Here is a 25,890-nt window from a genome sequence, read left to right as displayed (position 1 = left end):
CTCTCAAGCTCTGTCAGGTTGGATGGGAAGCGTCAATGCACAGCTATTTTCAGGTCCCTCCAGAGATGTTCGATTGGGTTCAAGTCCGGGCTCTCTCAAGGACATTCCCAGACTTGTCACAAAGCCACTGCTGCGTTGTCTTGGCTGTGTGCTTAAAGTCATTGTCCTGTTGGAAGGTAAACCTCCGCTCCAGCCTGAGGTTCAGAACGCACTGGAGTACATTTTCATCAAGGATCTCTCCGTACTTTGCTCCATTCATCTTTTCCTCGATCCTGACTAGTCTCCCAGTTTATGCCGCTGAAAAATATCCCCACAGTATGATGCTGCCACCACCATGCTTCACCGTAGGTATGGTTTTGGCCAGGTGATGAGCGATGCCTGGTTTCCTCCAGACAGGATGCTTGGCATCCAGGCCAAATAGTTATATCTTGCTTTCATCAGACCAGAGCACCAGAGAAAATAACCCTTTTGGCAAACTCCAAATGGTCTGTCATGTGCCTTTTACTGAGGAGTGGCTTACGTCAGGCCACTCTTCCATAAAGGCCTGGTTGGTGGAATTCTACAGATATAGTAATCCTTCCTGAAGGTTCTCCCATCTCCACAGAGGAACCCTGGAGCTCTGTTGGAGTGACCATCAGGTTCTTGATCACCTCCCTGACCAAGACCCTTCTCCCCCGATTGCTCAGTTTGGCCAGGCGGCCAGCTCTATGAAGAGTCCTGGTCTTTCCAAAGTTCTTCCATTTAAGAATGATGGAGGTCACTATGCTCTTTTGGACCTGCAATGCTGCAGAAATTGTTTTATACCCTTCCCCAGATCTGTGTCTCGTCACAATCCTGTCTCAGAGTTCTGCGGATCTTCATGGCTTGGTTTTTGCTCTGACATGCACTGTCAACTGTGGGACCTTATATAGACAGGTGTGTGCCTTTCCAAATCATGTCCAATCAATTTAATTTATCACTGGTGGACTCCAATCAAGTTGTAGAAACATCTCATGGATAATCAATGGAAACAGGAATGAACCTAAGCTCAATTTTGAGTGTCATGGCAAAGGGTCGGAATACTTATGTAAATGTGATATTTCAGTTATTTATTTTTAATTACTTTGCAAACACCTGTTTTCGCTTCTTCATTCTGGGGTATTGTGTAGATTAATGATAAAAAAACGAATTTCATCCATTTTAAAATAAGGCTATAACGTAACAAAATGTGAAAAATATGAAGGGGTGTGAATACTTTCTGAATGCACTGTACATATAATGTTAGGAGTAGAAACTGGGGGATCTTTGTCATTTAGCCATCATCTGTCTAGTAGTTGCTTTTCCTATAGTGCTTATATTCCAAACATTATACAATTAGAATATAAGCTACAACCTTTTTCAGTTATGCAAGTATTTTTAATTTGTTTTGGAGCTTAATATTGTTGCATTGACTAATGTTATCTAAACTAGATTTTATTTATTGCTTCATTATTACTGGTTTACACATAGGAAGCATATAATATCTTGATTAAGTATGAAGTGGAAATTTCAAAGGAAGAAGCAGAAGGAGCTGACACACTTCGATATTTTTTTAACAAAATGCAAGTTAAAGCTGTGAGTATTATGTTCTTATTATGTAATGACAAATCAGAAAGAATCAAGCAGAATTTTGGGACTATTGCAAAGGGAAAGTTAAATGATAATATTGGGGGTTTAAGCTCTGGTCCTCTCAGTACTGTCTATCTTTTCTTTGGCAATCCCCTGATGATAATCTCTAGTTCTGTGGGTTCTCAGATGAATGATGAGGCCAACAGGAAACATCAGACTATTCCATATGTGGGAAATGTCTTAATCTCTGTTTCTTCTACATCCCTCTTCATAAGTATCAATGAGAAATTGCTTCCACTTTGGTTCCTAATTGGATGGGCAAAGAGATAGTGTATTCCTTCCTCCAGTTTTGCTTGATTACTGTGAAACATGGATGTGAGATTCTCAGGGGCATGCTGAATGCTACTTTCAGTGATCATGGATTAAGGATTCCCAAGAATTAACAATGATGTAAAGATGCTTTGAAAATATTCTTGAATATTTTCGGTAGGGTTATACTATAATTTAGTTTAGTTTATTGACACATGTAACGAGGTGCAGTGAAAAGCTTTTTAGTTGCTGAAAGACTATACATGATTACAATTAAGCCATCCACAGTGTCCAGGTAGAAGATAAAGGGAATAATATTTAGTGCAAGATAAAGTTCAATGAAGTTTGATTAAAGATAGTCCAGGGTCTCCAATGAGGTAGAAGGTAGGTCATGGTCTCCCATTGGTCATGGAAGGTAGACACAAAATGCTGAAGTAACTCAGCGGGACAGACAGCATCTCTAGAGTGATCTCTCTCCGTCCCTCCCCCATTCTAGTTCTTTTATTCCACAAAGACAATAAAGACGATAAGCCATAAAGTTATAGGGTGGTGAACTTGATATTTAGGGAAATTGTTACCAATGGGAAATATTAATTTAGGATCGTGCTCTTTACGTCTGGCACAACACGTAGATTTTTATTTTACCTGGATCTACCCTTTCCCTAGCTACCCTCTTGCTGCTGATGCTTAAAAATTAAATTCTATGCAACAGGATTTACGTTCACTTGGAAACGCAGACCTGTTTAGTGGGGGTCAACAATGTTTTGTGCAGGTAATATCCTGACTCACAAATCTGATTGAAATTTTTTGTGGAGATAACAAAGAATATCGAAAAGCAGAGTGGTAGACATGTATACATAGACTTTAGCAAGACTTTTAATAAACCTCTGCTTATGATGCTGGTCCAGAAGATTAGGGCACAAGGTATGTTAGCAAAGTAGATCCAAAATTGGCTTGGTGATAGGAGGCAGGCTGTCAATAGTCAATAGTGTAGTGGTTGAGGTATACTTTCCTGGCTGGAAGTCTGGAATCAGAGTTGTATCACAGGGATGGAATGGCAACTGGGACCATTATTGTTTGTGACATATATAAATGACTTAGATGAGAATGTAGGAGGACAGATTAGTAAGACTGCTGATGACACAAAAAATGGTGGAATCTTAGGCAGCGAAGAAGGTTGTGAAAGAATGTAAAGGGACAATGATTGGTTGAAAAGTTCAGTGGAGAGGTGAAATGAACAGACAGTGCTGATGGAGTACAGGAACGATAGCTGGTAGAAAGTGGGAAGGGGAAAGGGTGGGGCAAGAGCTAACAAGTGATAGGTGGATCAAGGAGAAATAGGGTTGATTGACAGATGTGTCAGATTGGGGAGAGGTGCAAGGAGATAGTAACCAAGGCTGAAGGAGACTTTGAAGGAGACAAGGGTGCAGATGGTGGAATCTAACAAGGAGAGAAGGCTGGGTCTGAAATGTTCAGCCAATGGAAAGGATAGTGAGTTGAAAGCGGGATGAGAGAGGATTAGAAAAGTCGGAGACCTGGAGTGTGGTGAGGTTGAAGATGAGCGGAAGGAGGAGGTGGAGGGTGAGAAAGGAATTGGGTGATGTGGATGAGGGAGTGGAAAAAAAGGTGAGTCTGGGTGAATAACAGGGAGGGTGGACCTTGAAATTGGAGAAGTCTCTGGTCATGCTGTTGGCATGATACCCCAGCAGAACATGAGGTGTTCTTACAGTTTACTTGGGGCATCACTCACAGTGGAGGAGGCCGAGGACAGACAAGTCGACATTGGAATGCAAAGGGGAATTACCTCCTCCACTGTCAGAGTGAGTCCCAACACAACTTGGAGGAATGTTTTGCCTGGGCTGCTTACAGCTCAGCAGTTTGAATATTGACTTCTCTAACTTCTAGTAACCCTTAATTTCCCTCTCTCTCTATCCCTCCCCATCTGATTAGTTTCACTGTCCACCTGATTAAATTTTATCGATTGTATGACTCGTTGTCAACTTACCCTCAGCTAACATTTTACATTTACATTCATTCTACATTTTCCTTGAACATCGTTCTGTTTGATCTCTTTTTTTCACACCAATCCTCTCCATATCCCTATGTATCCACCCCCCCTAACTCTCAGTCTGAATAAGGGTCTTAACTTGTAATGTCACCCATTCCTTCTCTCCAGAGATACTGCCTTTCCTATTCAGTTACTCCAGCATTTTGGGTCTATAATATCGCTGGCCACTGAGAGCTTCAGCAGGTCCTAGCAGACAGAGCATAATTGTTTGGTAAAGCATTGCCAAGATTTGTGGAGGCCACATTGAAAGCACCAAATGCAACAGATGAAGTTGGAGAATGTGCATGTAAACCTCTGTCTCACCAGGAAGAACAGTTGTGGACCCTGAATGGAGGTGATGGAGGAGGTGAAAGGACAGGTATTGCATAGGTTTAAGCCAAGAGGGGAGAAAGTTAAAGAAGATTGCATTCTGATAGATGTTTAGCAAGGAAAAGAGAGGAGAGATACAAGCCTAGTTGAGGCAAAGAGCTCACTTCTGTGCTGTACAATTCTATGACTCCATGACATAGAGGCTAAAATGGTGTATTGAAATTGATGATCAATGATGTAATTGTTGATCAATGTCATTATTGATGCCGCTTTCAATGAGGTGGATTCTGAGATTATAGAGTCATAGAGCATGGAAATGGGCTCATAATTTAGAGAAACAGGTCTTTCAGCCTACCAAGTCTGCACCGACTAGCGATCCCCGCACATTTAACGCTATCCTACACACACTAGGAAAAATATACATTTATACCAAGCCAATTAACATACGAACCTGTACGTCTTTGGAGTGTGGGAGAAAACCGAAGATTTTGGAGAAAACCCACACGGCCATGGAGAGAACGTACAATCTCCGTACATTTCTACATTTATTCTTATATTCAATATATTTCAGATTTCTATTCTGGATGTTTATTGGAAACTGTGCAAATGTGTAGAATTTTAGGTAAATTTAGTCCACCAAACTTTATTGCTGAATTTGGCCGATTTTCTTTTTGTTATTCTGAGTTTGTCTTGATCCTTTGATTTAATTGCTTACCTCATAGAGAAATGTACAAGATGACTTGGTGCAGGTCCAACCCAAGTTTAAGGCAGGCCTGCTGGAATCAGTTGAAGTTTTCCAGAAGGAAGTGCTCAAATATGGACGACTATATGAAAGGGTAAACCTTTATTTTATTTTTTGTAGCATTAATTTTGTTGATAATACAGGAAGAGAAAAAATGATTCCCATGTCTCTGTTTCCACTCATTAATCTGTCTTCAGATACATCCATCCATTTGTTTCAATATGTTTTACTGAAAGTACAAGAATGGTGGTGGGTATCCACCTCATAAACTACTGCCCCACTAGTCCAGTCAAACAACTCCTCCCCCGACTGTAGAAAATCTGCAGGTCTGATATTTGCCTCATCTTTCAACCTGCGCAGCTAGATTGAAAGTTGTAACCGTATCCGCGTCTATAGCTTCCTCTGGCAGCTTGTTCCAATACAGCCCACCTTCTCAAAAATTGCCTTGTGGTCCATCTTTAATCTATCCCCTTTCATCTTAAGACTATGCCCTCTGGTCCTTGAATCCTCCAGCCTGGGGAAAATACTGTTTACTGTTCAGTAAACATACCCCTCATGATTTTGTGCACTTCAATACCGTCACCCACCCATCAGCCTCCTTGAGTCCAAAGGGAAAAGTCCTAGCCTATCCAACATTATCCTGTAACATAGGTCCGTAAGCCCAGTTAACAGCCTGGTGAATCTTTTTTGCACTCTTTCCAACATAATGACATCCTTCTTCTGGTGAGGCTTCCCAGCAGCGACCTGTGAGGTACTCCACTGGTTACAAGCCTCCAATCAGCAAAATAACCATCTGCAACTTGCCCTTTTCTTCCCATATTAAATTTAATTGCCCAGCTTACCTTGGATTCCTTGATGAACAATATGAGCCAGTGGTCCTGTTTCCATGATGTATGACCTCATGACTATGACAACAAATAAATAAATGTTTATTTTGCACTTTTATGGATTAATAGTTTATAGACTCTCTTCTAGTTTATAGTAATTGATCATTGTTTATTTAGATAAAGTGAAAGTAATATGAACAGGTATACAAATTGGAAATAAGAGTAGGTTTCGTAAACCTGCTCTTCTATTTATTAAGATCGTTCCTGATCCAATTGTAACCTTAAATGTCACTGTTCATAGTTGGATTCAATCTTGAAAACCAGTCACTGAATTATATGGGAAAGTCACTTCACTTATAAGGCAAAATTATTGCAAGGATGTTGCCAGGACTGGGGCTTGAGTGATAAGGAGAAACTGGATTGGCTGTGACAGATTTCCCTGGAGCTGAGGAGCATAAATAAGATGATTCTCCGTGGATTGTCACCTTGTCGTGGTGGAGAAGTTTGTTTGGTCCTGAGATCCTGAGAGTGATGCCGTCTGGAGCTATGCATGGCGGTAAGGTCGAGGGGGAGGTCTCTGACAAAGTGCAATCCAACCAAGACCTCAACGGTGGAACAGGCAGAGGATGGCATACTTTAGTGGAGCATCACAACAGGCACACTTTAGTGGAGCATCACAACGGCTGGGAAAGCGGATGAAGGCTACAGCAGAAAAGGGTCTCCGGTCGTCTTGGACTCCATGCCACTGGATCCTGACCCAGATCTGTCAAGGACCGTGTGGTGGCTGTCTGTGCACCAGTCTCCCCACGTTAAACAAAGTCACGCACAGGTGTCCTCCATATAGGGAATCCACCTAAGCACCAAGGTGTGTGGATCGCGGATCGGCCTCTACAGACATCTGCAAGACCCACAAGTAGACGACCCTATAGAGAGGACAGTCATACTCGTTTCGAGTGATCGCCGATGATGATGAAATTAGATGATTATCACATTCAGTTTCCTGGTGTAGAGGAGTGTGTAGAGGGCATATGTTTTTAAGTTGAGAAGAGAAAGATTTAAAGAGGAACTGATAGGCAACTTCTTCATGTAGAAAGTTGTGAGTTTATGGAACTGAGGGAGGAAATGTTAGAGGTGGGTACAATTATTGAAGCATAGAAAAATAGGTGCAGGAGTAGGCCATTCAGTCCTGCGAGCCAGCACCGCCATTCAATATGATCATGGCTGATCATCTAAAATCTGTACCCCGTTCCTGCCTTTTCCCCATATCCCTTGATTGCTTTTGCCCCAAGAATTAAATCTAACTTTCTCTTGAATACATCCAGTGAATTGGCCTCCACTGTCTTCTGTGGCAGAGAATTCCACAGATTCTTAACTCTCTGGGTAAAAAATTTTCCTCATCTCAGTCCTAAATGGCCTACCCCTTATTCTTATACTGTGATCCCTGGTTCTGGACTCTCCCAACATCGGGGACATTTTTCCTGCATCTAGCCTGTCCAATCCTTTAAGAATTTTATATGTTTCTATAAGATTCCCTCTCATCCTTCTCAATTCCAGTGAATACAAGCCCAGTCGACCCATTATTTCATGGTATGTCAGTCCCGCCATCCTGGGAATTAACCTGGTTAACCTACGTTGCACTCCCTCAATAACAATAATTGTCCTTCCTCAAATTAGGAGACCAAAATTGCACACAATACTCCAGGTGTGGTCTCACCAGGGCTCTGTACAACTGCAGTCGGACCTCCTTGCTCCTAAGCTCAAATCATCTCGCAATGAAGGCCAACATGCCATTAGCTTTCTTCACTGCCTGCTGTGCCTGCATGCTTACTTTCAGTGACTGAGGTATAAGCACACCCAAGACTCGTTGCACCTCCCCTTTTCCTAATCTGACACCATTCAGATAATAATCTGCCTTCCTGTTCTTGCCATCAAAGTGGTTAACCTTACATTTATCCACATTATACTGCATCTGCCTTGCATCTACCCACTCATCCAACCTATCCAAGTCACCCTGCGGCCTCATAGCATCCTCCTTGCAGCTTCCACTGCCACCCAGCTTTGTGTCATCCGCAGACTTGGAGATGTTACATTTAATTCCTTTGTCTAAATCGTTAATATATATTGTAATTAACTGGGGTCCCAGCACCGAGCTTTGCGGCACCCCATTAGATACTGCCTGCCATTCTGAAAAGAACCCGTTAATTCCTACTCTTCGCTTCCTCTCTGCCAACCAGTTCTCTATCCATGTCAATACCCTACCCTTGATATGATGTGCTCTAATTTTGCACACTAATCTCTTGTGTGAGACCTTGTCAAAGGCTTTTTGAAAGTTCAGATACACCACATCCACTGGCTTTCCCTTATCCATTCTACTTGTTACATTCTCAAAATATTCCAGAAGATTAGTCAAGCATGATTTTCCCTTCATAAATCCATGCTGACTTTGACCGATCCTGTCACTGCTTTCCAAATGCGCTGCTATTATGTATTTAATAGTCGACTCTAGCTTCTTCCCCACTACCGAGTTTTCTCTTTCCCTCCTATCTTCAAAAGTGTGGTTACATTGGCTACTCTCCAGTCCACAGGAACTGATCCATTGGATCATTGGAAAATAATCACCAATGAATCCACAATATATAGGGCCACCTCATTGAGTACTCTGGGATACAGACCACCAGGTCCTGGGAATTTATCTGCCTTCAATCCCAACAGTTTACCCACCACCATTTCCTGACTAATGTGGATTCCCTTCAGTTCCTCCCTCCCACAAGATCCTCGGTCACCTAGTATTTCTAGGAGATTGTTTGTGACTTCCTTGGTGAAGACAGAACCAAACTACTCGTTTAAATGTTCTGCCATTTCCTTGTTTCCCATTATAAATTCACCTGCCTCAGATTGTAAGGGACCTACATTCGTCTTCATTAATCTTTTCCTTTTTACATGTCTCAATTAGCTTTTACAGTCTTTTATATTCCCTGCAAGCTTTCTTTCATGCTCTTCCCCCCCGCCCCCCCCCCTCTTAAGTAACACCTTTGTCCTCCTCTGTTGAATTCTAAATTTCTCCCAGACCTCCGGTTTGCTGTTTCATCTGGCCAATTTATATGACTCTTCCTTAGATTTAACACTATCCTTGATTTCCCTATTTTCCCACAGTTGAGCTGCCTGCCCCGTTTTGTTGTTTTTTTGCCAGACAGGGATGAACAATTTGTTTAGTTCATCCATGTGATCTTTAAATCTTTGCCATTGCATCTCCACTGTCAACCCTTTAAGTATAATTTGCCAGTCTATCCTAGTCAATTCCCGTTTCATACCTTCAAAGTCTCCTTTCTTTAAATTTAGGACCCTAGTTTCTGAATTAACAGTGTCACTCTCCATCCTAATGCAGAATTCCACCATATTATGGTCACTTGCCCAAGGGGCTTTCCACAACAAGATCGCTAACTAATCCTTCCTCATTACACAATACCCAGTCAAGGATGGCCTGCCCGTTCCAGGCCCAATCTATGTATATGTAGATTAATGACACTCATGATAACTGTTGTACCTTTGCTACATGCATCCCTAATTTCCTGCTTGATGCTGTCCACAACCTCCCTACTTCTGTTTGGCGGTCTGTATACAACTCTGACAAGCGTTTTCTGCCCTTGGCTATTTCGCAGTTTACCGATACCGATTCTACAGCATCCAAGCTAATGTCTCTCCTTACTATTGTATTAATCACCTCTTTAACCAGCAATACCACCCCACCTCCTCTTCCTTTCTGTCTATCCTTCCCGAATATTGAATACCTCTGCATGTTTAGCTCTTAGCCTTGGTTGCCCTGGAGCCATGTCTTTGTAATCCCAATTATATCATATCAGTTAACTACTAACTGTACATTCAATTCATCCACCTTATTACAAATGCTCCTCGCATTAAGGCACAAAGCGTTCAGGTTTGTTTTTCTTATCTCCCTTCAACCTTTTGCTTCTGTCCTCCTTTTATGGCTCTCTGTCTCCTTGCATTGGTTCCCATCCCCCTGCCCTGTTAGTTTAAACGTAAGCTTTCCTGCACTCTCTTTCCCGTTAACTACACGCATACGCTTCCACGTTGTTGATCCCACCCAACACCCCTGACACTGTTTATCTATCTATCTATACTATTACTAAAACTCTCATCTTGGCCACTTCCAGTCCGCCAAAACGATCCTCCATCACGCTACGATTTTTTGCCACCTTACCATTCTCCTCTGCTGCAAGTCAAATAAGTTTTGTTACAATCGGTAAAATATTAGAAAAGTTATTGGTCTGTTATTTGCCAGGACAGCGACGCACCTTCCGGCACCTGCTATCGATCACGTGAGAATAAAGCTGATGGAGCGTAGTGAGCAAAGTGCGAGCGGGGTCTGTGTTCTGCGAGTGGGGTCCGTGTTCTGCGAGTGGGGTATGTGTTCTGCGGGGGGTATGTGTTCTGCGAGCGGGGGTGTGTGCGAGTGTGTTCTGCGAGCGGAGGCCCTGCACCACCCCCTCCCACATACATACCCTCCTTTACCCCCCCCCCCACACACCCCCAAAACCCCTACCCCCCCACATCCCCCCCTCCGCCCCCCCCCACATCCCCCCCTACACCTCCCCCTACACCCCCCACACCCCTCCTCCCCCACACCGCCGCCCTCTCCTACACCCCCCTCCCCTACATTCCCCCTCCCCTACACCCCCCCTCCCCCCCTACAACCCCCCTCCCCTACACCCCCCCCCCCCCCCCCCTCACCTACACCCCCCTCCTACACAGCCTAATGCAGGCAAATGGATTTAACTCACCAAAGTCCCTTGGTTGGCATGGATGAGTTGAGCTGAGGAGCTGTTCCTGTGCTTTATAATTTATAGTCAAAGCACTTCTTTGTTTATCCTAGTAAATTTGAGTTACAAAAATGAATCTTCAATAATCTTAGTAAACCATCTATACCAATCCAATATATAGTCTTGTAACGCAATTTAAGTACCTTTAAATATGTATATTATGTTTTTATAGGAAGGTCCAATGGTTCCTGGTATTGCGCCTGTGGAAGCCAGCACAAGATTACAGATCTTTCAGGTAATAGTTATGGAGTGTAACTGTATAACTGTTGTTAATTAACCAGCAAGAAAGCATAATATGTGTTTTCAATGCTCTGCCATATATATTCTTGCACGTTTGTTGCATTGCTTTGTTTTCCCTACATTTGAAAAAAAAAGTTGTTGTATGATTGAATGATGGGAAATTTTGCATGGAGCTTGGATGTTCTTGCTTTTCTTGCCTCATGAATGATACTGCTGTGATCTGCCATGATTTATACGTCAAGAGTCAAGAGTGTTTTATTGTCATACATCCGGGACGAGACAATGAAATTCTTACTTGCTGCAGCACAACAGAATTAATGAATATGTAAAAATTGTACATAATGGGGAAAAAAAAGGAAAAGTTCAATAACAAGTATAGTGCAAATAACAAATAATAATAGTCTTTTGCAGTTCAGAGCTCGGAGCTTATGGCATTAAAGGCTTGTGGACATCTCCAATATCTTCGGCCCTCAACTAAGTAAACTGTGATGTTTGAGAAAATGTATCAAATGCAAATAAGTGGAAAGAATAGAATATATAATCTGTGTATGGCAGCATAGAATCATCATCACTGCCAGTAATGTTTATATCTGATCTGTTGTTGCTTCAGACTTGGTTTGATGACTTATGGAGGAAGTTTGTGACATATTCTTCTGGGGAACGTTTATTTGGATTGCCTATCCAGGATTATGAGATATTGCAAAAAAATAAGTAAGTATTATTTTAAACTTTAATTTTGCTGGTTGATTTATTTTGTTTCTGTATCCAGAACTAAAGAGATCCACAGTGAATCTAGAAAACAAGGCTGTGTATTAGCCTAATAAAATAATTCTTTCAAAGATCTGCATAAACATAGTAATATGATTGGCCTCTATGTGCATTACATATTTCCGTGAGATAATTTAAATGAAAGTGCGGTGTGAATGTGAGTGGAGGCTGAAAATCAAACTCTTATCTGCGCTGTGAAATCAGTATTTGCTGCTTATGAACAAACCCCAAAGGCAATTTGGGTTGCTTGTAAGTATGGAGTAGTTACTCCATTGGATTGAAATTTTAATTACATTTCCATCTGATTTGATCTAAGGATCTTCCAGCTTCTTGAAACACAGTTGTCAAAGCATAGTAGGACCACAATAGCAATTCAGATTTGACTTGAACTCATGGAAATGTTACAATACACATTAAATACTTGCAACTGCGTTTTACCTTCCATCTAAAGGGATTTGACCAAAATGTATGTGCTGAGAGCTTACTTTACACAACATAGAGGATTTATGTGTATCACCAGGATAAATTATGTACTGGATTAGATTTTGGATGAGGATTGATATGGCCAGTACCAACCTGCTTTTGCACAAGGCACTGAAAGCCAACATACAGTTGTATGCGATTAGGAGGTTAAATAGTATGTTGGCCACATCTGATGTCAGATGAGTAAAGGAGAATACTCTCCACTAGCTTGTGTTATATTTCACAGAAAGGAAGCTGTAAAATGACTTACTGCACACACAAGTCTTTTTACTGTAACTGTTTATTAACTGAGACTTAACACTAAGCTGTAGCTGGCCGTGGTCATCACTGGAGCTAGAGGGCGAGCTAGAGGTGGGGACACTACAATTATACTGGAGACAATGGGGAGTGGTTAGTAGTGGGGAGGTCACTATGGTTAAGGGAACATGCACTGATCTACATCCTTCCTCTTAGAAACAAAGGCATGGCAGGTACTATACAGAGTGACCACGGCTCATACGCTACGAACACCAATCGCACCGGCAACAGTATAAAACTATGCGAACTCCCCGTAGCGGACAGGCAGCTTGACCAGCCGGCCAGAGCGGGTGCGTAAACCGCCCTCCTCCTCTTCGTCGGGAACAAAAGGGACAGCAGCCGGGTAATCGGCAGGAGAGGCGGGCGGTGGAAGGAGGGGAGATCGCGGGGCGCCGGGCGGGGAACCAGGCTTGGCAGGCGAGGCAGGTTTGACGGGCGAGGCAGGCTTGACAGGCGAGGCAGGGGAACGGGGCTTCGGCGACCGGGGGGCTGACAGTTGGGAGGGTAGGGTGCGAGGCATGCGAGGTGTTGTCGGGGCGTGCGGGGCAACGGGAGTTCGAGATGGAATGGGGGGGTGAGAAGGATCCGCGGGAGGCGGAGAGGGCTCGTTCACGAGCAGCAGGTGCTGGCGGGAGCGACGGTAGATAGACCCCTCGTAGTCGACGAAGTAGTAGCGCGGCGAACCGGCGTCGCCGACCACGACGGCCAGGCGGTAATGGCCAGAGGGGGACTGCATTCGGACCACCTGCCCCGGGAACAGACGCGGAAGGGGCCGGGCGGATTTGTCGAAGGAGCGCTTCTGGACGACCTGTTTTTTGACAATGCGCTCAGTGACAGTGGCAGGATTCTGTACCGAGGGCTTGAGGGACTGTTGGGAGACCGGCAGGGGAGGTCTGGTGGTGCGTGACATAAGGCGCTGGGCAGGGGAACCGAGCGCGGGGTCGCGGGAAATGTTGCGGAGGTTAAGCAGGGCAAGGTGGAAATCAGAACGGAACAGGCGGCAGTGTTCCAGCAGCTCCTTGGCACTGCGGACGGCCCGTTCAGCAAGTCCGTTGCTCTGAGGATACTCGGGGCTGCTGGTGATGTGGTGAAAGTTCCAACGGGCAGCAAAGGTTTTGAACTCGGCGCTGGAGAATTGGCTGCCGTTGTCGGACCGGAGGGTCACCGGGGAGCCGAAGGTGGAGAAGTGGCGGCGAAGCTTCCCGATGACAGCGGCAGAGGTGATGGAGGTCAGCTGATCGACCTCGAACCAGCTGGAATAAGAGTCCACCAGGACAAGGAAGTGCTTTCCGCGCCACTCAAATAGGTCAGTGGCAACGGCCATTCAAGGGAGCTCTGGAGCCGGCGGCTGCAGGAGAGGCTGGCGCTGCTGATGGGGATGCAGGGTGTTGCAGGCAGCGCAGGCGGAGACCCTGTCACGGATGTCCTGAGCCATACCTGGCCAGTAGAATTGGCTCTGGGCCTGGGACAAAGTAGCTTCCACCCCAGGGTGGCCGCTGTGAGCAGACTGGAAGTAATGATCCCGCAGAGCGGCAGGCACCACGACTTTGTGACCCTTTACCACCACGCCGGCGTGCAGCACCAGTTCATCTCGAACCAGGAAATAAGGTACAGTGCCAGCAGGCAGTTCGGAGCGTCGGTCAGGCCAACCACGGCGGATAACGTCCGCAAGTTGTTGCAGGGCAGGATCATCAGCAGTGTGTTGCACCAGGGACTGCATCTGCTGTGAAGGAACAATGTTAACGTTCAGTACCAGAAGATCCGACGATTCGTAGGGGTGGCGGACAACGGAAGGCAGCGGAGCACGAGACAGGGTGTCAGCTACAAACATGTCTTTGCCCTTACGGTAGACGATCTGGAACGTGAAACGCTGGAGTTGCAGCATCATGCGCTGCAACCGGGAAGAAGCAACATGGATAGGTTTATTCAGGATCGTCACCAACGGCTGGTGGTCAGTCTCGATGGTGAAAGAGTTGCCGAGGATGTAGTCCTTGAACTTGGAGCAAGCGAAGACCACGGCAAGCAGTTCTTTTTCAATCTGGGCATAGCGCTGCTCGGCAGGGGTCATGGTGCGAGAAGCGTAGGAGACGGGCAGCTGAAGGCCGTCATAGAGCTGCAGACAAGCGGCACCGAGACCAAACTTGGAGGCATCGCAAGTGAGGACAATGGGTCTGTGCAGATCGAAAAATTTTAAAGTCGGGGTAGCGGCAAGCTTCAATTTCAGAGTCACGAAAGCCGACTGGTGATGCGGGAGCCAGACCCACGCGGAGTCCTTTTTGATCAGTTCCCGCAGGGGGGCACTCAGTTCGCTGAGGTCGGGTATGAACTTACCCAGGTAATTGACCATGCCCAGGAAGCGCTGCAGGCCAGGGACGTCGGTAGGAGCGGGCATCTCTGTGACCGCCGACGTTTTCTGGGGGTCGGGCTTGAGACCCCCTGCCGTGAAGACATGGCCAACGTAAGTGACTTCCGGGACCCGGAATCGACATTTCTTCGGGTTAAGCTTGAGGTTGATCACCCGCGCCCTGTCCAGGACTTTGCGGAGGTTCAGGTCGTGCTCAGCGACGTCCCTCCCGTACACCAGAATGTCATCTACGATGATGGCGCACGGTAACCCAGCAAACAGCTGTTCCATGGTGCGCTGGAAGACCTCACTAGCTGAGTTGATCCCGAACGGCATGCGGAGGAAACGGAACCGGCCGAAGGGAGTGCTGAAAGTAGTGAGGAATGAGGAGCGTTCGTCCAGAGGGATCTGCCAGAAGGAGCTCTTGGCATCTAGGACAGAAAAGACAGTGGCAGGGCCGACCTGTGCAGCAACGTCCTCTACCGTCCTCATGGGGTAGTGGGGGCGCTTGATGGCAAGGTTGAGGTCCTTGGGGTTGATGCAGATCCGGATCTCGCTCTTGTCCTTCTTGGCGGCGACGACCATGGTGGAGACCCACCTGGTGGGAGCGCTCACCTCCTTGAGGATGCCCATGGTCACCATATCCCGCAGAGTAGACTCCACGCGGCCCTTCATTGCAAAGGAGACGCGGTGTGCCGGCCGAATCACCGGGTCGACGCTCGGGTCGACAACAATGTTATAGTCGCAGGGCAGCTTGCCCAGAATGTCATCAAAGCGGTCGGGGTACTCGGTCAGGGGGTCCATGGGGGCCTGCACCAGGTGAATGCTGTGGTGGAATGAGACTAGCCCCAGGTCCTGACACGCACGGGCGCCCAGCAGGGTGACGTTGTCAGAGTCCAGCAGGTGGAAAGTGAGGGGCCGAGAGGCCTCGAGAACTGTACAGATAAGAGTTGCCTTTCCCACGGGAACCAGGACGCCCCCCCCATAGGCATGGAGGCAGGTGTCACCAGGAAGAACTTTCTCACCAGATCTGATCTGCTTGAAAAGGCTTATTGACATAACATTGGCGAAGGGACTGGCTTCCCACGGGAACGGTAGGCGGCAGAAAAATGGTTGAGTTTGCCACAGGAAAGACAGGTCTTGCCCTGTGCGGGGCAAACGTTTGAGGGATGCGCTGTAAAATGACAGTTAGGGCAACGGCGCGGGGCAGTTGAGGTGGCGACCTTTATGGGGAAAGCCGCGGGGTTTCGTCGTGTAGGCAGGCGACCGGCTGGACCGGTAAAGTTGATGTCCTGGGGAGCCGGGCGGGACACGGAACCAACGGCGGAGGACATGCGGGCAGCATACATTGCATCCCGCAGTGTCAGATCGGGTTTCACTAGGAGCTGCTCACGCAGTCTTTCGTTGCGGAGACCATGAACGAGGACGTCCCTAATTAATTCTTCTGTGGTGATTGTCTCAAGGCGGCAGCGCCGAGCCAGGTGATGCAAAGCGGCAATATAAGCGTCGATATGCTCGCCTGGCAACTGCTGCCTCTGGAAGAATTTAAAGCGTTCTATAATGTTGTTGGTGGGGATATCACAGAGGGCAGTGAACTTAGCGATGAGACATACCGGGTCGTGACGGTCCTCTCCGGCGGCGAAATGGAACGACGCATATTGATCCATTGCAGCAGGTCCCGTGAGGTTGAGGAGCAGGTGAGCCTGCACAGCAGGAGTGGCATCAGGATGGGCAATAGCGATGTAGTGTTTGAAATCGCGCTGGAACACGGTCCAGCGATGGACAATGTCCGTGTCGAAAACCAACGTGTCAGGTTGACGACAGGAGTGGGACATGACAAAAACGAACGGAGGGAAGGACTGGGAGAAAGAAATAAGAAAATGAAAACCGTTAAACAGGAGACGCAGGTCTACCGCTGTGACACCATGTAAAATGACTTACTGCACACACAAGTCTTTTTACTGTAACTGTTTATTAACTGAGACTTAACACTAAGCTGTAGCTGTCCGTGGTCATCACTGGAGCTAGAGGGCGAGCTAGAGGTGGGGACACTACAATTATACTGGAGACAATGGGGAGTGGTTAGTAGTGGGGAGGTCACTATGGTTAAGGGAACATGCACTGATCTACAGAAGCCATTTTGATTATTGAAGGTCTACTCCAGAACACAAGTGCACAAGTTCAGGAGCCATCTTTCAGATTGGCAACATTCAAAAATAAATTATAAATGATGTGATTTTCACGACACAGGTTCTTTGCAATGTCCATCTAACAGAAGAAGGTCCAATTGCCTGCTCTTAACCATTATCATATTCCTTTAACATCCAACAATAACTGGAAAACCACATAAATGCAGTGACTACAAGTAGGGTCAGATGTTGGCTCTCTGTTGGAAACAAATCTTGTACTTCCGGTGGCGCTGGTGCCAGCAGCCTCCACCTACAGCCCGGTATCTTTTTGTTTTTTTGTTTATTTAGTTATGTTAAAAGTGTATTTTTTTGTGTTTTTTGGTGTTTTTATGTGGGGGAAGAGGGCACGGTGCGGGGGATACCGTACTTCAGCCGCTTCCTGGTGAGGACGCGACTATTATTCGAGTCGCGTCCTCGCCCCCCCCCCTCCCCCCACAGCGGCCTACCTACCTGGATTGGCGCGGCCTTTCCTGCCGGGATCGACCGGAGCTCCAGCAGCGGCGGGACAGCGCTGGAACATCGCGGGGCTGGCGATGCCTTACCGGGGGTCGCCGTCTGGAGCCCGGAGTGCTGGACCTGCTGCACCGACATCATGGAGCTGCGGTTTGCAGAGCTCCCAACGCGGGCGGCGCTGATGGACAGCGCGGGGTCCTGCGACTCTGCCCGGCTCGGCCTGCGGACTCAGGAGCTGCAGACTCCGGGAGCGGGAGGCGGCTGATCAGAGGGTCCGGGCCGCTGAGGATGAGGATGCTCACCGTCGGGGTTCAGCGTCGGCGTTCCACCGGCCCGGCGTGAGGGCCTGAACATCGGGCCACCCGGGGCGGCGACTGCGGGTGCTCGGAAGGCCCCGACCACGGATGGACACGGAGGGGAGGCTGGCTGGACTATGGTGCCATCCTCACCTTGGTGCCATTTATGTTATGTTGTGTTGTGGACTTTCTGTGTTTGTGCTTTTTTTTTTTTTTTTTTAATTTTTAATTCAATTTCAATTTTATTTTTAATATGTTTTATTATTTATTTATTATTTATTTTTATTATTTTTCTTGTGATTTTTTTTAACGATACTGCCTGTACCGGAAATTCATTTCGTTGTCTCAAAGTGAGGCAATGACAATAAAATTTGAATACAAGAATACAAATCACTTCCTGACAGTTTAAAGCCTTTCTGCCACCTTCTTCAAAGCACGTCAAAAGATGAAGGAATAGTCTCCACTAGTCTGGATGAGTATACCTTCAAAAAAAAAACCCAGAAGCGATATGTGTGTGTGTTCCACTCTGACAATCGCCGTTCCTGTCGCCGGTTTTTCAGGCAACTGCCGACGACTTCACAGCCGCCAGCAGTCGCCTGAAAAATCGCCTAAATGGGACAGGCCCATAACCGAGTAGTATCAAGTAGCCTGCATATCAACGCTGTTTCTCTTCCCACAGATGCAATCTGACCTGCTGAATATTTCCAGCATTTTCTGCTGTGACCTGCCAAACCCATAATTTTTTGCTTACCAGAACGACAATTACATGTGAACACTACTATTACCAGAAGGTAGATAAAAATGCTGGAGAAACTCAGCGGGTGAGGCAACATCTATGGAGCGAAGGAAAAGGTGACGTTTCAGTCTGAAGAAGGGTCTCGACCATAAACGCCACCTTTTCCTTTGCTCCATAGATGCTGCCTCACCTGCTGTGTTTCTCCAACATTTTTATCAACCCTCGATTTTTCCAGCATCTGCAGTTCCTTCTTAAACACCACTATTACCAGAATTATTTTTTATGTATATAAATTCAGATTTAAACATATGTCTTCATGCCTTCCATGTTTTTGAGTGCTAATGAAAGGTTAATAATCTGAAATATTAACTTTGGTCCTCTCAATGCAGATGTTGTGTGATCCACTGATTATTTCCGATATATTCTGTTTTTATTTTAATTTATAAATAATAATTGAATTTAGGTTAAAGTGATCTTTAGAACAAGATACACACCATGACTTAATTGTTAATAACTGCAAGTATCCAACAAAATCGATAATTAATGACCTTGTGGCGTCATCTGATAGTCGGGCATTTGTTTAGTCGAACCCTCGGAAGAAGCGCGTGACTGAGGGGCGGTGGTTGGAGATAAGGAGATATAGATGGAGTTTTTGTGTGTGCCTGCAGAGCGTCACGCAGCTATTCTGAGCCCAGCCACACCACTATTGTTTTGAAGTTCCTTCATATTTAATAAAGCTTTCTCTGGAGTTTACAACTCGCTTTATTGTGCTTCAACCTCTTGCTTTACTATTAAACCTACTGTTGTTCATATTTACTTTCTAGGAAGGAACTAAACCTTCTGCAGAAATTGTATGGTCTGTATGATGCAGTGATGAATAATATTAATGGTTACTATGATTTACTGTGGGTGGAAGTGGACATTGAGAAGATTAACGCTGAACTATTGGACTTTCAGAATAGGTAATTGAAGTTATCTGGCATGTATGCTGTTATAAAGCTAATGGTAAATGGATGAAATGGTAAATAGATTCCTCATCAACCTTCTTGGTAACTTCTGCAGAAAAACTTAATCAAATTCATGAGACATGATCTCCTTTGTACAAATCCATGCTGACTATCCCTAATCAGTCCTTCTTTCTAAATCCATTGAGCAAAGTGTGTGAATTGGGCAGGGAAGGGGAAATATGTTCTCTAAATGGATATTAATGGCAGGCCCAAGAAATAGCCAGATGTAAGCTACCCTAGAAAGTTCTCAGTACCATTTCCCTTGGGCTATTTTCTCAAGCTAGTGGTGCTAGTATAACGCTGAAACAATCCTCACTAGTGTTGGGAATACCTGCTTCATAATCATAATCGTAATTTATTAGCCAAGTATGTTTTGCAAAATACAAGTAATTTGGTTTGCCATACAGTCATACCAAAAAAGAAACAAGACACACAACTACATAAAAATTTGGCATAAACTTCCACCATAGCAGCTCCTCCACATTCCTCACTGTGATGGAAGGCAATAAAGTCTTATTTTCTTTCCTCCCTTCTGCGGTCGGGGAGGTTGAACCATCTGCAGCCAGTGGTCGAACTCCCATGTCGGGATGATCTAAGCTCCCGCATCGGGACGGTCGAATCTCCTGCGGCTTGGAGTCCCCGAAGTCTGCCGCTAACCAGGGAATGTGAGCTCCATGATGTTAAAGTCCGCAGCTCCTGCAGATTGGAGCACCAAAGGCCGACTCCTGGCAAAAGGATCGCCTGTTCCAATATGTTAAAGTCCACAGTCTCGGTGGTTTTGGAGCTCTAAAAGTCCCAAACAAGAGGCCGCCAGCTCCACAATGTTAGGCCGCAGTGCAGACGGAGATACAACACGGAAAAAGTTGCATCTCCATCAAGGAAGGAGATTAAAAAAAGTTTCCCCCATCCCCCACTAATACAAAAACTAAAAATAAGCTAAAACATACATTTTACAACAAACTAAAAACACAAAGAATGAAAAAGAAGAAGACCGACCTTTGGCAAGGTAACCATCATGAGGCTAGTATAGGTTACAGACGCAGGGTGCAAATTTCTACAATTCATGGCTCATATTGCACACCATTTTGTACTACCATGCACTTCTGATCTCTGAGTATTTACATATTAGATGCATGGAGGACCCAGAAGTGAAATTGTAGAGTTTGTGTGCATCTTACATTTGATACTGTTTAGCATCATATATTACTTTATTGAAATTGAAAAAGTGCAAAACAACCTACACAACGTTCCTTTAGCAGATGATCTGTGCATTATGTTATTTAATATTTAAGTTACAGGTTGGCTTATTGGTGTAGATTAAGTTTAATTAGTTTGCATTCTTTTATATGGCCTATTTGTAGGTGTCGTAGGTTACCAAAAGCCTTAAAGGAATGGCAAGCATTTATGGATCTCAAGAAGAAAATCGATGATTTCAGTGAGTCATGTCCTCTCCTTGAAATGATGGCCAGCAAATCAATACAACCAAGACATTGGCAACGGATATCTGCAGTGACAGGGCACACATTTAATGTGACATCGGAAGCATTCTCTCTGAAACATGTTATGGAGGCTCCACTGCTTCCGTTTAAGGATGACATTGAGGTATGAGACTAACCTCAGAGGAAGAGGAATTGATTTTGTAAAATAATACAAAGTGGGCAAAAGTGTCAGAATTTATGTTTCTTTCTAAACCTTTTATTTAACTTTGCCCTATGGTATCTCAGTTACCTTCTGCCACATTCCACAAATAATTTTCATATCATTTTATTTTTACCCTCTAAGCAAACATATAACTTTACTGTCATTGACAGCATCAATAGACATGGAGACAGCAGAAATGAGGCACACCTAAAATACCTCTTGTTAGCTATAAATACAGGGCTGTCGAATTTTGGCTATGGGGACAGGGTATTTATTTGGCAATATTTTTGGTTCAAACAAATCTAATGGGAGATTTAATTCAAGATTATTTAAATTATGAGCAACCAAGGTGGCCAATAAGATAGAACTATTTTCATTGGGTCAGAGTTGGGATGATGGGGGAAGACGCAGGGTTGGAGGGCATAGAATTTCATCTAATAAAATAAACTTTATCCCAAAGAGCACTGAGTACCTTGCATCCAATGCTTGATGGTGTAATTAGAAATATTGCATGAAAAAAGGATCTGGATGAAGTCCTGTAGACTAGGAGTCAGGATGTAGGATGAACCAACTAGTTATTTTAGATGGAGTGGGGAAGATCTGTTTCAATACTATAAAGATAACCTTATACAGTAAAGACTGATAATAGCTTTTATTATGAATGTTTTTCAGGATATCTGCATATCCTCTGTGAAAGAAAAGGATATTGAGGCAAAATTGACTCAGGTGATGCAGACTTGGGTCAGTCAAAACTTGAGTTTTTCCACATTTAAGAGCAGAGGAGAGCTATTGTTGAAAGGACTGGAGACAGCAGAAATCATAACAATGATGGAGGACAGTTTAATGATCCTGAATTCTTTACTCAGCAACAGGTAGAATAACCAAGAACAATTATTTGAATCTTTATAGAGCCTATATTGGAGGGATTTGTGTGTTTGACCTGCACCCTGAAGATGGCTCTCACATGGGGCCCAGTAACACTCTTAAATTATGGCTTGGATTGGGAAAGCACACGTAGAGAATCGTAAAGAGCAGTGATAGCTTCTCAAACAGATTGGTTTATTCGGGCCTTGTTAAAGTATATACTGGACAGCATTCTCAAACGAGAGATCAGTTTCAAAATAAATTATTAAGAACCTGTTCTTTATTGGAGATTGTGATCATTAGTTATTGATTTATATGGGACTTACCCAATAACAGTTTCCCCCATCCTTCTGGTAGAAAAATGACTCTTCCTTTGACCATCTGTGTGTACAGAAAGATATCAAGGCCTATCTTCCTATCTTGCTTGTCCTGTGAATAATCCTACATTCTAACCTTCATACATAGCTATCTTTGTTCTAATTAATTATACATTACAGTCTAGGCAATATCTTCTGGAATTACTGCACTGATCATTTCTAACATGAATTTTGATTTATCTTTACTAAGTTAGCATAATTTTCCATCATCCTTTTCCAGTGTATGAGGCACTTTGGTTAACCATATTACAAACTTACCCCATTTATTTTAATGATGTGTAGAGATTCGTTCTTCAAGCTAATATAGTAAAGCATAATAATGAGGCAAAATCTGCCCCAAAAATGATTGAATTGGTAGTAAATGTGACAAGGAACTTTCACAAAGAGGTACAGGTACTTTTATAGTTGGCCAAATAAAGGTGCCTGCAACATGTCACAATCTCCTACACTACAAAATATAATTGGGCTAAATATATCTAGCTTCATTTTTTGGCAGATTTATCAATGGAAGCTCTCTAAATCTATTTAATGCTCACACTGGATATTTTTTAATTAGCTTTAATCCACGTATTTTTGTATTGTTATTTGTTTATTATTGGCATGTGTACTGAGATACATTGAAAATGAGAACAGCAGGTAATGCAAAAGAAAATAAACACAATATAGTGTTACAGATGCAGAGAACATTGTTATCAACTGAATGGAATTTTTCCCTGCCACAGGTATAATGCTTACTACAAGAAGGATATTCAAACCTGGGTTCACAATCTAACAGCATGCACAACTATAATAGAACAGTGGCTTTTAGTTCAAAATCTGTGGATTTACCTAGAGGCAGTCTTTGTAGGAGGAGATATTGCCAAACAACTACCACAGGTAATACATAGCTTGTGTTTTAAATGCTTAAATCGGGGGCAGAAAATCAAGTCTATCTTAACTGAATCATTTGAAGAGATAATAATAGATGCTGACTGGGGTAGATCATATGATGTGGTATAAATGAATTTGACCAAAGCATTTGACAAAGTAGAAGCTTATGTAAGACAAAGGAAACTATCAAGTGGGATTAAAATGGGCTCTGCCACAAAACAAAGATAATTCTTTAACAATTAAAACAATGCAATGAGATACTTTGGTGTTTGTATTATACCTCGTTCTTTTCAAGGAATGTCCAAATGATTTGGGATTAAAAGTTGATGCAAAGGAAATGCATGTGATGTGATGGAACTTCAGAAGAGATAGGTTAAGTGAATAGGCAAGAACATGGCAGGTGGCAGATAATCTTGTTTTAATAAGAATGGGTTAATTGCTGATCTGAAAAACACAAAGAATATCTCAGAGAGCAGTGGTGGTTTTCTCGTATGATTTATTCAAGGCCTGAACTGTATGTATTGGGAAACGCTCTGAGAGAACCAAAGTGTTTCAAAGATTCACAGCACCTACGCAGTTGTATATTCTCATGACACAATGGTTACATGTGCATTCTACAATTTTGAAATAATTCATCATTGATCAATGTCTCTGGAGCTGTTCATCTTTGTTTTTTTCCCAGATTTATCTTTAACCTTATGTTCCCTGCTATTTAGAAAACCACTCTCCCATTTGTATAACAAATGAGTGCTATAAAATTCACTACTCCTTGATCAGTTTTATTGCCTTCATCTTAGTTTACAACCCCAAAAATGTATCTTAATTTAGCCCAGAATCTAAATAACACGATAAATCTATTAACATAAGATCCCTCTCCTAACCCAAGATCCCTTCACTGTTGGCCTGTTTTCCCATCATACTTTCCTAGTATGTAAGATCTTGGGGGAAAAAAATTACAAACTACTCACATTCCTTATTATTTTTAGAATTTCCTAAGTCAGTGGAGTAGGTTTGTTAAGGAAGGATGAGGTCACTGCAGTTATGCGGAATGATTTGGGTTCAAAAGCTTAGTATCGTTCTCCCTCTGTATTATATTTTGAATCTCCTTTGCTGGTTTCTAATAATTATCCAATCCTCTGGCCTTCAGCTAATCGTGCACCACATGCCCTTTCCTTTAATTTGATACCATTCTTAACTTCTTTAGTTAGATATAGAACATGCACCCTTCTTAGAGCGTCTTTCTTTCTTGCTAGAATATACCTTTCTTGCGCTTAATGAAATATCTTCCTAAATATCTAGCCCTACGTTCATTCTCTTTAATCTACTCTCTCGGTCCACTTTTGCCAACTGTGTTCTTATAGCATAAGAGTAGTAATGAAACTTCTAGAACATCGAACAGTGCAGCACAATAGAAGCCGCTTTGGCCCATATGTGCCGACTGTGATGCCAAATTAAACTATCCCCATTTGCTAGCACACGATTCTTATCCAACCATTTATTGCATGTTCATGTACCAATCTTAATGCTCATAATAATAATAATAATAATAAATTTTATTTATGGGCGCCTTTCAAGAGTCTCAAGGACACCTTACAAAAATTTAGCAAGTAGAGGAAAAACATGTAAGGGGAATGAAATAAATAGTAGAGACATGACTAGTACACAAATTAAAGACAGAATTCAATTCAAAACACAATATGAGGCAATTCAAGCACAGATGAAAAGGGAGGGGGACGTGGGGCTAAGGATAGGTATAGGTGAAGACATGGGTCTTGAGGCGGGACTGGAAGATGGTGAGGGACACGGAATTGCGGATCAGTTGGGGGAGGGAGTTCCAGAGCCTGGGAGCTGCCCTGGAGAAGGCTCTGTCCCCAAAACTGCGGAGGTTGGACTTGTGGATGGAGAGGAGACCGGCTGATGTGGATCTGAGGGACCGTGAGGGTTGGTAGGGGGAGAGGAGGTCAGTGAGATATGGGGGGGGGGGGGGGCAGATAGTGGAGGGCTTTGTAGGTGAGGATCAGGATTTTGTAGGTGATCCGGTGGGAGATGGGAAGCCAGTGAAGTTGTTTGAGGACTGGAGTGATGTGATGCCAGGATTTGGTGTGGGTGATGAGTCGGGCGGCTGCGTTCTGGACCAGTTGGAGTCGGTTGATGTAGGTGGAGCTGATGCCAAGGAGAAGTGATTTGCAGTAGTCCAGTCGGGAGGAGATGAAGGTATGGATGAGTCTTTCAGCAGCGGGAGGTGTGAGAGAGGGTCTGAGTTTGGCGATGTTGCGGACATGAAAGTTTTAATGACATGGCGGATGTGAGGCTCAAGGGAGAGGGTGGAATCAAAGATCACGCCAAGGTTGCGGGCCTGGGGAGATGGGGAGACAGTGGTGCCGTCGATGGTGAGAGTGGGGTTATTGATTTTGCTGAGTGTGGCTTTGGAGCCTATGAGGAGGAATTCTGTTTTATCGCTGTTGAGTTTGAGGAAGTTATGTTGCATCCAGGTTTTTATATCATTATCATGCCTCCACCCACTGGCAGAACGTTCCAAATACCTAAACATTTTCTGTAAAAACAAGTGATACAAAGGCAGTTTCTTAATTCAAGAATGTTGTGCTTAGTGATCAGGCGGCATCTGTAGAGGGAATGGACCTGTG

At 44.2% G+C, this 25,890-nt stretch overlaps 1 protein-coding gene across 1 annotated transcript in view; it reads left to right on the top strand.

Moving 5' to 3' along the window:
• LOC129697508 (dynein axonemal heavy chain 8-like) overlaps positions 1-25,890 on the top strand; it is a 641,267-nt gene that overhangs the window by 334,252 nt on the left and 281,125 nt on the right. Inside the window, 8 exon segments of the mRNA XM_055636144.1 lie at positions 1,489-1,593; positions 4,996-5,109; positions 10,853-10,915; positions 11,531-11,631; positions 19,311-19,448; positions 20,855-21,095; positions 21,807-22,006; positions 23,098-23,251. Coding sequence (XP_055492119.1) covers positions 1,489-1,593; positions 4,996-5,109; positions 10,853-10,915; positions 11,531-11,631; positions 19,311-19,448; positions 20,855-21,095; positions 21,807-22,006; positions 23,098-23,251 — 1,116 coding nt within the window.

This window comes from Leucoraja erinacea, chromosome 5, assembly GCF_028641065.1.
Source record: "Leucoraja erinacea ecotype New England chromosome 5, Leri_hhj_1, whole genome shotgun sequence".
Classification (NCBI taxonomy): domain Eukaryota; kingdom Metazoa; phylum Chordata; class Chondrichthyes; order Rajiformes; family Rajidae; genus Leucoraja; species Leucoraja erinaceus.
The sequence above is the reverse complement of the archived record's forward strand: the minus strand, read 5'-3'. Positions and strand labels throughout refer to the sequence as shown.